General features: G+C 33.8%; 2 protein-coding genes across 3 annotated transcripts in view; one reads left to right on the forward strand and one right to left on the reverse strand.

Moving 5' to 3' along the window:
* LOC111086810 (neurogenic locus notch homolog protein 1-like) overlaps positions 1 to 13,736 on the reverse strand; it is a 73,735-nt gene that overhangs the window by 46,987 nt on the left and 13,012 nt on the right. The window lies entirely within an intron of this gene.
* The window catches only part of LOC106463634 (rho GTPase-activating protein 45-like), a 116,788-nt gene that overhangs the window by 17,831 nt on the left and 85,221 nt on the right, over positions 1 to 13,736 (forward strand). For both annotated transcript variants that reach the window (XM_022391175.1, XM_013923683.2), the window contains exons 2-3: positions 3,461 to 3,734; positions 11,676 to 11,819. In XM_022391175.1, the coding sequence (XP_022246883.1) occupies positions 3,461 to 3,734; positions 11,676 to 11,819 (418 nt within the window). The remainder of the gene's footprint in view (positions 1 to 3,460; positions 3,735 to 11,675; positions 11,820 to 13,736) is intronic.

Raw genomic sequence — 13,736 nt, forward strand, 5'->3', positions numbered from 1 at the left:
TAAAAACCACGAGAATGTCGCAACAAAAAATTAACGAGGTTTTGAAATAACAGAATCTATACTTTGCCCAGAGAGTTAAAGAGATATTGATAAAGTAATACAAGAAAATTTAATACTGCGACAAGGAAATAGAAAGCAATTAATAAAAGAAGGTAAACATTTTAAAGGAGAAATTTCGAGAATTTATACAAAATTATTTTACTGTGAAAAGAGCTGTAAAAGATATTGTGTTGATAATAGACACTAATCAAGAAAATATGCATATATCTGTTAAATAAACAACGAAGGTCAAGTTTTATATCTTACAGAGTTACGTTTAAGTTATTGATGTCAGTCTCAAGGTGTTAATATGTATCAGATGCCAAGTTTTTTATATTCAAACAGAGATATGTTCTTAAAATTGTCACAGTACAGAGAAATATGGATTACAAAATAACACTGTTATGTGAGACCAGATAAATAACTTGACAACAATGATGAAACAATTGCACGATCAGCTTATCTTTTACAAAAAAAATCGAAATTTGTGGTAGAAGAATATCGTGAAAATTATAGCATCTCCAAGTTGAGATTGTTATTAAAATGAATGGGTAGAGAAACGAACATCTTTCTATCTGTCTGGCTACCCAGCTGAACGATCTAGCAATAAAAATCCTTAACCATCTTATCGCAGCAAGACGAGAGTGACTATCATTATCTTGTCCCATCTCTTCACTCACTTTGGATGACTCGTCAGAAAACAGCGTGAAAAGTCAAGTTGCAGAACAGAGTATTTGGAGAATAGGAAAGCCCAGAACAGAACTTTTTAATGATGGAGGAAACAGATATAATGAATTCACTGGTATATATATATAAATAATTCGTCCATATTGATTAAAAATGTAGAACCACATTGGAGAATACTGTTCATCTTTGTATTAATTATAATCCATCAAAGTTGCTAACGATATACTACACAGAGAACCAATTCGAAAATGAAAAATCATCAGGAAAACTCATTTTTCTCAAAATCACTTCTTTATAAAGAATGTCTACTCTACATAAGCCACAAGAAATCATTAAAGAAAATCAGTAATCAGTACCTCGTTGATGGTCACCACCCAAATTATAATCTTATTTTAGATATGGAAACACAGAATCGTTTAACAGGAACTGCTAAACGGAAATCTTATCGTTGTGATAAGTGAGTACATAACATCACAACCTGGAGTCAAAGAAAAGTCATCGAGAAGTCATCCTGAAGTTCTACTGGAATATGGAGACAGAAAAATACAAATAATTATGTAATAGTGATACTTGTAAAACTCGGTTTGTAGATAATCTTAAATTAACGTACTGTGAACAATACAACAGTCCCATTCTCAATAGGACATATATTCTTCAGTAGTTTTAGAAGTCAAGGAGAAGGGTGTATCAATGAAACTATAGCTATCATTTTTATCAGTTGTAAATCACTAAGTTCACAGATGATGACAAAGGATGATACGAATTAGAAATTCAACCAAAGGAAAACTGAAATATTATCACTGGAAGTATATATTCAGTTGAATGTGCATGTGTGTATAATAGACGGGTTTTGGGTAAAATTTATTTCATTTCGTTTACAATGGATAACAAAAGGCTATTTAGCCAGTCTAGGCTATCCTATGTTCTAACACTACTCTACTAAAGACCACATACAGAAACCCTTTTTCCTGTATCTAATTCCAATCTCAATACTCATTCAATATTATCTTTAACTTCTTCACTTCTGTAATAAGTTGTTACATAGCTGACTGCCAAATTTGAAAAGAACACTGCTTTAACTGGAGCTGCCTCCAAGTTTTCATATATCTTAACACTGTGTCTTCTAGTCTTACTACATGCAGCATTTTCCCAAAAACGACATCTAGATTACTGGCTTTAAAACATCCTACAATGTTTAAAATCTCAACCATATTCCTACGATCGCATCTTCTCGCCAGAGAAAACATATCAGCAAATCCCAACCTATCCTCTCCTATACGATAACTTCTTCAAACCTAAAAGCAATCTAATAGCCCTTCTCTTTATCAACTCAATATCTTTTCTTAAATAGTCACCAAAACTGAACACAATATTCTAGTTGAGGTTTAACACCACCTTATAAGGTGAAACTATAACTTTAACTCCTTTAACTTGTACTCAGTATTTGTGTACATAATATATATATATACAACATAAAATTCTGTTTCCATAATTATTACATAAGGTACATTGTCTAAAAGGGTTTAGAGAATTATACATATGCTCAGTTTTTTTTGGGTTTTTTTCACATCACTTTAATTTAGAATTTCCCCGGTAAGGCTAGAAGAATAATTAATATTGTTCTCCCCCGCATGCATAGCCTTACTTTTATTAAGATTAAAAAGGGGTCTGCTAGGTATTAGGCCAGCTTATCAAATAGTCCGTATTTCCCTGAACAACTGCAGCATGTTTAGTACAATTTGAATTCGTTTGCAAACTTAGTCAATTGATTATTCCTTTATCAAAGTGGTTAGTGGAAAATAGAAATGGCCATGTCTTGCATAGGTTTAATGTTACAAGTGTTTTACCTCAGAGATCTGTGCTAAAATCTCGAGTTTTACTACTTGTAACATTAATCCACCGTGATTTCACCCTATTGTTAATAACGTGTGCCTTCTACCATTCAACCAGCTTTCAATCCATTTAACTTCTCAATATTCATAAGAAGTTTCTTATGTGACGCCGTATCAAAAGCCATCTAAAACTCGGGTACAATAAAGCTACTGCATTACTTATGTTTAGATTATATGTACAGTTTTATAAAGAAATTTAGTAAATTTGTAAAGCACTTCCTTTCCTTACTATGGTTATTTGTTGACATTTTCTTGTTACTCCTTGTTACTCTTTCTTAAGATTTTAAGTCTAGATATTTGTTTTAACAACAACAGAAAAGCAAAAGATAATATTCACACAGTTAATAATATGTTGAAAAATACACGTAATCCTACGATTTTCGTGCATTACGAAGATAATATTAATAAATAACGTATGTAACTCAAAATTAAGATGAACGCTTAGAAATTGTTCGATGTAAAAGAACAATTATTTTGTTAAAAATTATATGTACTTTGAAGAAAATCATACTCTAAAAATATGAAATGAAAAAACATTTTACTTCCAAAGTTGGTTAGTTTATAACTTCCAAAATGTTAAAAAGATGTAGCTAGATAATCCTAAACTATGAACATAAATAGAGTTTGGCAAGAGAAGCATTAACAAGTTTAAATCATATGTTTAGAATTTGTATATTCAAAATTCTCTGCAATTTAATACAATGGGATAAATTCTATAACAGAAGATATTACCGATACCTTTTGTTGAACGATGTCTCAATCACTCACACAAAAGACATAATTGATTTTGATGTTGCCTGTATGGTATTGATGTGCTAACTAATCTATTTAATTTTTGGCAGGACCCATCATGCAGCTACAGCTCCATTTCAGAACTGACACGCGCTTCCACTTTACCTGTGGAAGAATGTCCCATGCGCAGTGTTAATAATGCCAGTTCTTATTCACTTGAGGGAGCCGGGAAGTCATTGTGTGTATCAATGAACAGCATTAATAGCAATGGATCATCTGATAGCCACCTGGTGGAACAAGAAAACATTGTTGCCTTAACACATGATGTTCGAAGATTTAAAGAAGCAGTGGGTCAGCTTAAAAAAAATATTGAAATAGAAATAGGTATGTAAGGATAAATTGTAAATCTCTGTAAGAAACATTTTGTTCTGATGTTGTCTTTCATATAATGATTTCTTTAATACAATCTTGTATTACCAATATTTTGCTATAATAATTCGTAGCGTATCCTTAACCCAACTGTAATATTTATAACTTTCAGCTTATTTGACGTATCATGTACTTTCTTTTTTTTTAATCTGGGCTTTGCTTATTTTTAATGAAAGATCTTCCACTAATCACATATTCCTAACGAATATTTTTGTTTTCATATTTTGTTATTAATCTCATTTAAATTAATTTATGACATAATCAAATCACTTATACCGTTTGAATTTGCCGAAAACTGTCAATGCATTGGAATCCAATAAGCCTAATATTAACGTAAACAATAGATGTTTGTTTTTGTTTTTCGCGCCCCTTTTAATTTATCATTAAAAATTTCAAACAAGGGGTGTATTAAAATATCTAGTGAGCTCTGATAATAAACAAAAGGTCACTTATCAGTGACCAGTGCGAGACAAAATATAAGTCTGAAATGTAATTTCTAGTCATCTGTGGTTTGAAATCGGTAATTGTCAAATTAAGCGGATTTTAACAATTACGTTTTTGATTTTTTTTTAAATAGATATAATCACATATTTTTACAAGCTAACATGCCCGTGCAATGCAAGGGCAGACAAGGGGAGGGGAGGCTAGATCTGAATGTAACTCTCATGTCACTCCAAGGAATGCCCTAATATTGCCTTCGAAGTTTGATAGAGAGCAATAGAATATTAAGGGTAACATATAGAAGGTCGGATATGAACATCGACACCAACGTCATTTCATGGGGAGCCTTAAGAGTGCATGCTAAGTTTTGTTGAGATCATATGTTTGCTATTTTTGCTTGTCTTTACTCACCACCGTGAACCTATACTTATGTAGGATTTGAAGGATTCGTGCTACTAATTTATTCTGTAATTGTTCAGCAAATAACCTATTTAATATACTAAAATATATATGAAGCCCAATTTATTATTTGAATCAGCACTCTTTCCTGAGTTATAGTGGATTTGGGGAATTTAACCTCTCATCTGTAACTCTAGGCAAAGGAAAAAATCGTTTTTTTTTCTGCCATTTCACTCCAACTCATAATTCTAGTGGGTCAACAGAGGATTACGCCTTCTCTTTAACCAAAGTTGCTGTAGATAATGTATGAACAGGCATATATTCTACAGTACTAAAAAGAGTCCCGAAATGGAAATGGTATGAAAAGATACTCGTCGAATATTCAAAACTTAATTTAATTACAGGTGAAAGTAAGTGAGATATGAGAAAAGAAAATATTGTTCGTGTAAGATATATCTATAGACGCATGCTTTTATAGGGGACGCAAAGTGTACTTATAAATGATGATAACATGTTCCGCCGAGAGAAGTAGTTTTCATCAAGAATGAACTGGGGAGTTTAGCAAGTCGCAAAGGATGACATTTTGAATCAAGAAGCACCATGTGAAATGTTTGATACAAGACTTCTGTAGATGTTAAGAATATTATCGAATGTAATAGTTTGGTTTTGAAATACAGATTTGAGGGCATGTTGTTCTCGGGCCATAAGTATTTCGTAATATTTTTTCATTTCATTCTAACTCAAGGGACTGGTGAGCTATCAAAGGGTGACGTTCTCTCTTTGGCCAAGAAATGGATGAAAATTAAAGTAAAAAAATCTTCCAAATCATATCTATTTTGAGTATTAACTGTCTCTTTCTATATTCCTACTCTTGATTCAATCAATATCTCTCCTTCTCCTCTAATAATAATATTAATAATAGAAAATTCATACATTTTTCATTCTTATGGCACATAGACTTTCATATCCTACATAGCTATTGTTTCCATCATAAAGTTTATCTTCTGACATTGTCTATTTGAAGAGAAAGTATTACTCTCTGCTGGCTCACCAGACTCTTGGATGTAATTAAACTGCGCATTACTTATTACGTTTACGAAACTGACATTTAGATCACTCATTGTTATTGGACTACTTGTTCCACTTCCCACTCTTCACCACTGACATGCCCCTTATCATATTCTGCAGTTCTTCTTCATATCACTTATATCCTCGCATAGGACCATCTGGCAGCAAGGACATGACATAAAGTTTAGAAACTGCAGTCAGGAAGAGCTTCCTTGGTTGAAAACAGGAAGAGGTCTGCAAAGATTGCATTATGGGTATAAAACAGAGGTTAATATATCAAAGTTAAAGATCTCTGAGATGTATCAGTTGGACAAGGTAGTTGTGTGCCAAATTTATCTGGAGGGCATGATTCACCATAATATGTAGCCTGTGGCAAAAGAAATCAGACACAGAAGTCCAGGCAGTATGGCCAGAAGTCATACAATGTAGAATTAAGGCTCTGTACGAATACAGAATAACGGGTAGATTTAAAAGCCAAAAGGTTTCCATTAATCATTGGAGCACGAAGATTCTGGAGGAGACCTTTTGTTCAGGAACTGTCTGTTGTGTTTCAAGGTAAAGTATTTCTCAAATACACTCCAAAATATTTTACTGCACTGGAGAACCATATGTGAATATTCTCGATTTAGATATCAAACAATAGTGAGCTATGACATTGTCAAAACTTATGGCAGTTTAAGCGAAACAGAATTGCTTTGGATTTGACTACAATCTATAGGACTTTATTGAGAGGGACTATTGTCTTGCAAGTAGCAATGAGCGCTGTCATTGGCGTATTGAAAGAGATAGATGATAGGTTTAGGAACGGGTATATTGACAACATATAGTATGTAAAGCAAAGGTGATAAAACTGAGCTCTGTATAACTCCTGCATCAAACAAAAAGGAACAACAATGAATGCAATCAATGAAGATAGTTGCCCATCATTAAGGTAGAAAGGAATGTTTGGGTCAAACAAAGTAAGTTGAAGTGCCATATTGCAGAATTTATGGACAAGGCCACATTGGCAGACAGAGTAAAAACCCTGTTCAAGGGCAACCAACAGAATACAAATTGGTAATACCTATCTCTATATAAAATAAATGTCATAGAGTTTCTTGAATTATAAGTCTTGATGATTATACCAGATTGGTTGGGTATGAGTTGTTGAACATCAGGCTGAAGGCAATATTTTGTAATCATAAACTAAAAATGTTGAATTGAGTAGTATAAGAGTCCATTTTAGAAAGAAAAAACAGAACACTGAGTGTTTTGAGTCAATTCCATAGGGATTGTCGATTGGGGTTGAGTGGTCGAACTAGTAGCTAGAGATAAATTGATTGAAGCTGGAGTAGTAGTGAAAGTAAGAACAGAAGTTAGTGCATCAACAGAGGCCATTGGGATAATCTCAATATATGTAAAGGTAGATATGGTAAAAGAGGGGACTGAAATAGCTAGTGAAGGATAGTCAAAATCCAAAACATAAAGTAGTAGAGGCACTATCAGCAGAGGTTTCTTGGAGTTTGAACCAAGGCGGAAGTAGGGCTTAGCATGGCAATGACCCAAAAAGTCCTGTCATCTCAGATCCACTGTTTCACCACGATAGAGTATTGTCTAGAAAGCATATGAACAAATAAGCATAAAGTAAAAAATCCAAAAATGTAAGAAAAAAGTCACTGAACAAGATGATTTAGTAAAACTAGAAACACCAAAGAGCAACTCACTAACAATGGCAGGATTTCACATTCTAACAATAATATACATGGCTCAATAACTCAGTTTTGTAAAAACAAGAGTAGGCATCTTATAATAATAGACTGTACCTATTACATTTGATCTTTTTCGGTTGTCTTTTACTCATTCAATGAACCTATTTTTATATAATATCTGTGAGAAGTGGGGAATCGAATGGTAGTTTGGGCTTTATGTTTATTTTTAGTATTTTAAAAAACTTGTCTCTGAATAATTGAGAAGAATGAATTAGTAACATCAATGTTAAATATTATTCAAATCCTGTAGTAAGAAAAAAAACAACTGAAATTACCATATATGTAATATACAATTCACCACTGTATGAATATTAGTGTTATGTTTCATCTCAAACCTAGATATCCAGTTCATCCATTTTAATATACTAATGATACAACTATTGTGTCCGCCTGCCTGAAAATAATCACCCTCAATAAAGTGTTACATTTTGTTGTAAACATCTTCTTGGTATTAATTCCTCCAAGGCCATAGCCATGCTTTTTGGTTCTAAGCGCCATAAATATAGTTGTTGACACAGTCTATTCCTATATAATTTCAAAATTAACAGACATCTTACCCGTAAGGCACAGATGATAACTCTCAATCAGAAAGTCGTCTGTCTATCTTTCCTCTGTCAGCTGAGAGAGAAACCTCATAGGGAATGAATCCAAACTTTCCATTGTATACTTACAAAACTTCCAATCATTCCTGTTTCACTTATGATCAAACTCCCTATTGTTCTGGTCTCTCCATATTTTATCATCTAATACTACTTTTGGATCATCATGCTCTTAGACTCACTTTTCATATCAAACTACCAAAGAGTTATATGAGCACAACTCATGAATTCTCACCAATCTCCGATACCTATGTATCCAATATGTGGACTGATGATTTATTAATCAAAATATCATATTTGCTTATTTTCTCTCAATGCCTGTCCTTGCAAAATCTTAACCTCAGATGATCATTTATTGAACCTTTATATCATGTCAGTTTTGTCTGATGATCTTTTTAATTATGCTCCTCTACTCAGTGACATTTATTCAGGAGGAGGATGAATTGATTCTTCACCATTTAAGTCACTCATTGTTATTCCACACCCTTCACCCTTGCTTCCAATAAAGTTTCACAATGTTCAGAATTTTCTCCATCATATATCTTCAATGCTCCAGTTATCATCTATCTCTTTATTGAAGAGAGGGAGAGCATAACCCTTTGATGGTCTACCACCATCTAGGACTAGAAAGAAATGACAATGTCAAATTTAATTTCTACTAATGATATTCCACCTTCATTCTTTAATTTTTAATGACCATTTTATAGTTGTAGTTCCAACATCCATTAGAAATATATACGTAAGACCAGCCATACAAGAGACTTCTGTGAATTATTGTGAGGCAGACTAACATTCATACTGGACCTTTTAAAGACTGCCCTGTAAGGCATAGTTATAGATCTCTTCTTTCATGGTGTTATTAATTTTTTGCCCAAAAACGTAAATTGTAATTATTCAGCCATTTCCCAATATAGTCCAAATACTTATTTTTTTCCATACATATTTCTATTACCTTTATCAATCAGTGCCATTGCTTTAACTCTCCACTCTCTGTTTCGTGCATATTTCCATCGCAGAGACACAGTTATTCTGCAGCATCACAGAAATATTCAATGAACAGCTCATAATTACATTTTGACAGTTAAGAAACTCAAGTGATGAAAGGTCTGTAATGAGCTTTGGAATTCTTCATTGCCTTACAACATTGGTGCCAACTTAAATTACTAATTGGCCAATTTTGCTTTGCCATTTTCCCTATCAATTGGTAAATTCTGCTCCAACATCGTCTCTTTGACCGTTTTACAAGTCACACTTTCAAACTTCACTACAATACACTCTGGACTTTGATTATTTTAGACATTTCCAGATTATCTTATATCATCCACCTTGAGCCTACCCCCAGTTTTAGCCACACTGTAGAGAACAATTATATAGATACTCCAATCAATGTGACTAATATATAATAAACACAATACCGCACTAGGCCTGGGTGGAATTATCTATGCACATCTCTTCCGTGCTCTGAGGAAGTTATTTCTGCTCCTGGCAATGCTCTTTATTATTTTTTTCACACTGGATTTTACCTACAGTTATGGAGGTTCTCATCTCTCCTTTTTTGTAACCCATTAGCCTTCTTCAACTGTAAGCCTCTACTGTTGAATATGTCCCACATGTGTATTTAGCAGAACCTTCGAGCATTTACGTGTTAAGAATCTACAAAGATCTCTTACAGATCATAATCTATTGCAAAATACCTAGGCTGGGTTTTGTCTCCTACACTTCTATGTACATAACACTTACTTATATTTGAGTCCTTAATTTACACCTTATGGGTTGTCAGGCAGCCATCTCTATAGAAGACATCTTTTCAAGATCGTTTGCCCCCCACGAGGTCAAGTTCTTTCATCTCTCCTCTATATCTTGTATGGTTCACGTCCATGTCCTGTTCCGATTTTTCAGTATGTTGATGATATTGTCAAAATGGCTATCCACTCGACTATGATCACCTTAAACAGGGTTGTAAAAACAGCAGTCAGTTACTTCCTTGTATGTTGCAGGCACTGGCATCTTACACTCAATACACATAAGACCAAAGCTATTCAGTTTGGTCAGAGCAAAATTAAATATTAACCTTAACAAAACCCTGATGAATTTAATAATTAAATAGACTCTGTTTCCCTACACCTATATAATGGGGTTAAATGATTGGGTGTCATATTTGATAAACACCTGAAATGGAAGGTTCACGTTGCAACACTTAATTATATAGTCACACAACAACTCAACCTTCTTTGGTGTCTGGCTGGAACCACTTGAGTATTTTTATTTACTTCTCCTATTTTTCTTTAAGGTTTTTGGTTAGTTTGAATTTTGCGCAAAGCTACATGGGGATTTTCGGGGCTAGCCGTCCCTAATTTAGTTGTGAAAGACTAGAGGGAAAGCAACTAGTCATCACCACCCACTGCCAACTTTTCGGCTACTCTTTCACCAATAAATAGTGGGATTGACCATCACATTATAATGCCCCCACGGCTGAAAGGACGAAAATGTATGGTGGGACGGTGATTCGAACCCGCGACCCTCAGACTGCGAGTCAAGCGCTTTAACCACCTGGCCATGTCCGTTAATACATGCATGAAAGACTTATGGCAACGACATGCTCTCTGTTGATCATTCAAAATCAAGCCTAATCAAACCAGGAGTTGCATGATTGCATCATATTTCCCAACAATCATCACCATATTTGGGAGCTTTGCGTCAAATATACCATTCCTGCTTCCATACCCCTAATGCCATCCTTATCAACTTACTAGACTTTCCCATTCACCCTCCATAAAACCACTTCCTTCAGCTGAACATCTTGTCAACACATATGAGATATCTCTACCAGAATATGATCCTGAAAATGTTATTTTCCCCATGAAGACCCATCTCTGCATATTTATCTTACATGAAGATAAATTTCCTTTTTTATTGCTAACCTACCTTTAGAACTAATAAAATAAAGTTTTAAGCACTTGACGATCATCATTCCACATCATTCAGTTTTTGTTTTGGATTACATTTAGGTACTGTAGAATATACACCTGTTTATTTATTATTCATAGCTACCATTCTCTGACGTTTTACCTCATGGCCAAAGAAATGGTATAATCCTGTGCTGGACCGCCAGCCTTACGGAGAAAACTGAAATTAGAGAGACGAAAAAATTAAATTTTCCCTTGTCCAGTGTTGTTGGTTAGGGATGGATTTCCCCAAAATCAGTATAACTCGGAGACAACTGATGAATCAAGTGATAGATTGGGTTTTGTATTCATTCTTTGATTGACACTGGTCAATAGTTTAGACGTGAAAAGCTGTGAATAGTTTTGTAGCTTTTATGAGATCATTGGTTAATGTAACTTTTAAAACAAGTTCAACCTGTAAAAGGCTTTGAAAGAACAAAACAGTTCAAATAGCTATGCATGATGTAGGTGAACTGAATATATTTTGATATATTGAATGATGTCTACTAGGTTTTCAGTTAAAGTTGATGAATAACTGCATGACTTTAGTATATAGATTTTTTACTTGAAAATATATCTCTTAATGTTGTTGCATTGAAACAACAAATGTGACACAATTTTCTGTGGAAAAATGACAGATGTTGTTTAAATGTTTTAATTTTGTAGCAATATTTACACCAATAGCTTGTGTTTCAGGGAAACAAGAGACAACGAAAAATACAGTCTATGAAAAATTAGAAGAATTACTACAGATATTAAGAAATATTTTGGAAAAGTATCCTCCAGTCCAGTCTATTGAGTTGTTCATGGCAGTAGACACAGTAATACAGCTGTTTAAAGGTAAGAATCTTTTCTGGTGCACTCTGTTGAAATGGTCATAACACCAGGCTAATGATACAACCAGTTAAAGTGATACTTTCTTCAAACCCATCTCAGTGAGTGCTGCATAGCAGTAGTACAGCGATACAGCATGTAAAAATTTAACATTTCCTCCAATACAAGTTGTCGAATTGCTCATTACAGTAGCTGTGATAACCACCCAAGTACCAGGTCTAATGATTTATTTAAACGATTTGAATGCTGTTTGATGATTGGTAATTGACCAAATGGACATCAGGTTTCACAATTCACAAATTAAAGTCAGTAACACAGACTGCGACCATAAATGAAATAAAATAAAAATACAGTAGCTATAAAACATAGATTCTGATTATCAACTTAAAACATTTAACTCACTAATAGCTTTATATATATATATAGACACACATATATACACACAAAGAATGTACACACAAAGACTATGTCATTGTTTAAATGTATGAGCTTAATTTACTCTCAAAACTCTACTGATCTGACAAGCATCGACTGAGCCAATCATAGGCTAGCAGCGGTTCTATTTTCCTGTGTAACTGTTGATTTAGCAACCTTTCAATATCAACTTGTTCACCCCAAGGATGAAAAATTAATAAACAGAGAGAAACAACCTGGATCAAGGACACCTAAAGACGTAAGGCATAAGTCAAATTATATTAAGTAGTGGGGAATAACAGACTTCGTCAAAAATGGCAAAATAAGAAAGTTGCATACATTTTGTAATAAATTACAAAATACTTATACTAAATCAATAGTATAGTTTGATTTTATATATCACAATTCTTATTTTCTCTGTTTAAATTATTCTTTAACTGAATTAACAGTAAATTATGCTGCCAAATAAAACACCACAACAACATAGAACCACGAACTTAGAAGAAATATAAAATAACACTAAGAAAAAATCCAATACCAAACCAAACAAGTGACAGAAGTTAACTAAAATGTAACTTCAAAGTAAACAAATTAAAAACACATTCGAAAATAACTTAAAAACATACAAAAACTCAGCTACAACGAAACTTTAACAAATCTTGTACACAAATTAAAACTGAAATGAAACACAAGGTCCAAAGTTGACTAAATAAAAACATTAATACGCATATACAACATCAAATATACTCAAACCATTCCAAAATATGTAAAAATGTATTTCCCCGGTGGGAAAGCAGTAAGTTTACGGAATTAGAATGCTAAAATCTGGGGTTCGATTCCCCGCGTTGGACACAGCATATAGCCCAGTGTGGATTTGTTCTAAATCAAACGTTCCTCCCCAGTGGCTGACTGATGTGTCTGTAGCCTTTTTGCATTAGTGCATCAACATTTGTACAGAAACACAAAGTATCTTGCATGTTGTAGTGAGAAGAAAGACTTTGATGGCAATTTCAGTAAATTTAAACTTTTGTTCCTGGAGCTAATAAGTTCCATTAATGTAAGCAAGAGCCAAGAAATTCCCCATGCTGTTTTGATAGAGACAAGTCTCGAATAGGATCATTTAGATCTTCTTCTGTGATCAGATGAGGCAGTTTATGTTGAGGTGTCACATGAATAGAATTGCTAGATGAAGATGATTCATTGTCTTCTTTGCAGGATAACTCTTCTGTTTCCTAATTCACTGGTGGATATGGCACTGGAAGGCTATCCCTATGAAGTACTGTTTTCATTGCACATGCAATATCTGGATATTCAATGTATTATTTAGTTTTGCCTGAATATCCAGAAATATTAGTCATGCAAAAATAATAGTCAGTTAGATTATTTTTGGGCTCATGCCATATCATAGGAACAGCAAATAGCATACTTGTCCTCTTCTTACTCAGATGGGCAAACTAACATTCATGTGGAGCCAAATGTTTTTCTTGGTTGCCAATTTTACACCCAAAT

Source organism: Limulus polyphemus, unplaced genomic scaffold (assembly GCF_000517525.1).
Source record: "Limulus polyphemus unplaced genomic scaffold, Limulus_polyphemus-2.1.2 Scaffold1450, whole genome shotgun sequence".
Lineage (NCBI taxonomy): Eukaryota > Metazoa > Arthropoda > Merostomata > Xiphosura > Limulidae > Limulus > Limulus polyphemus.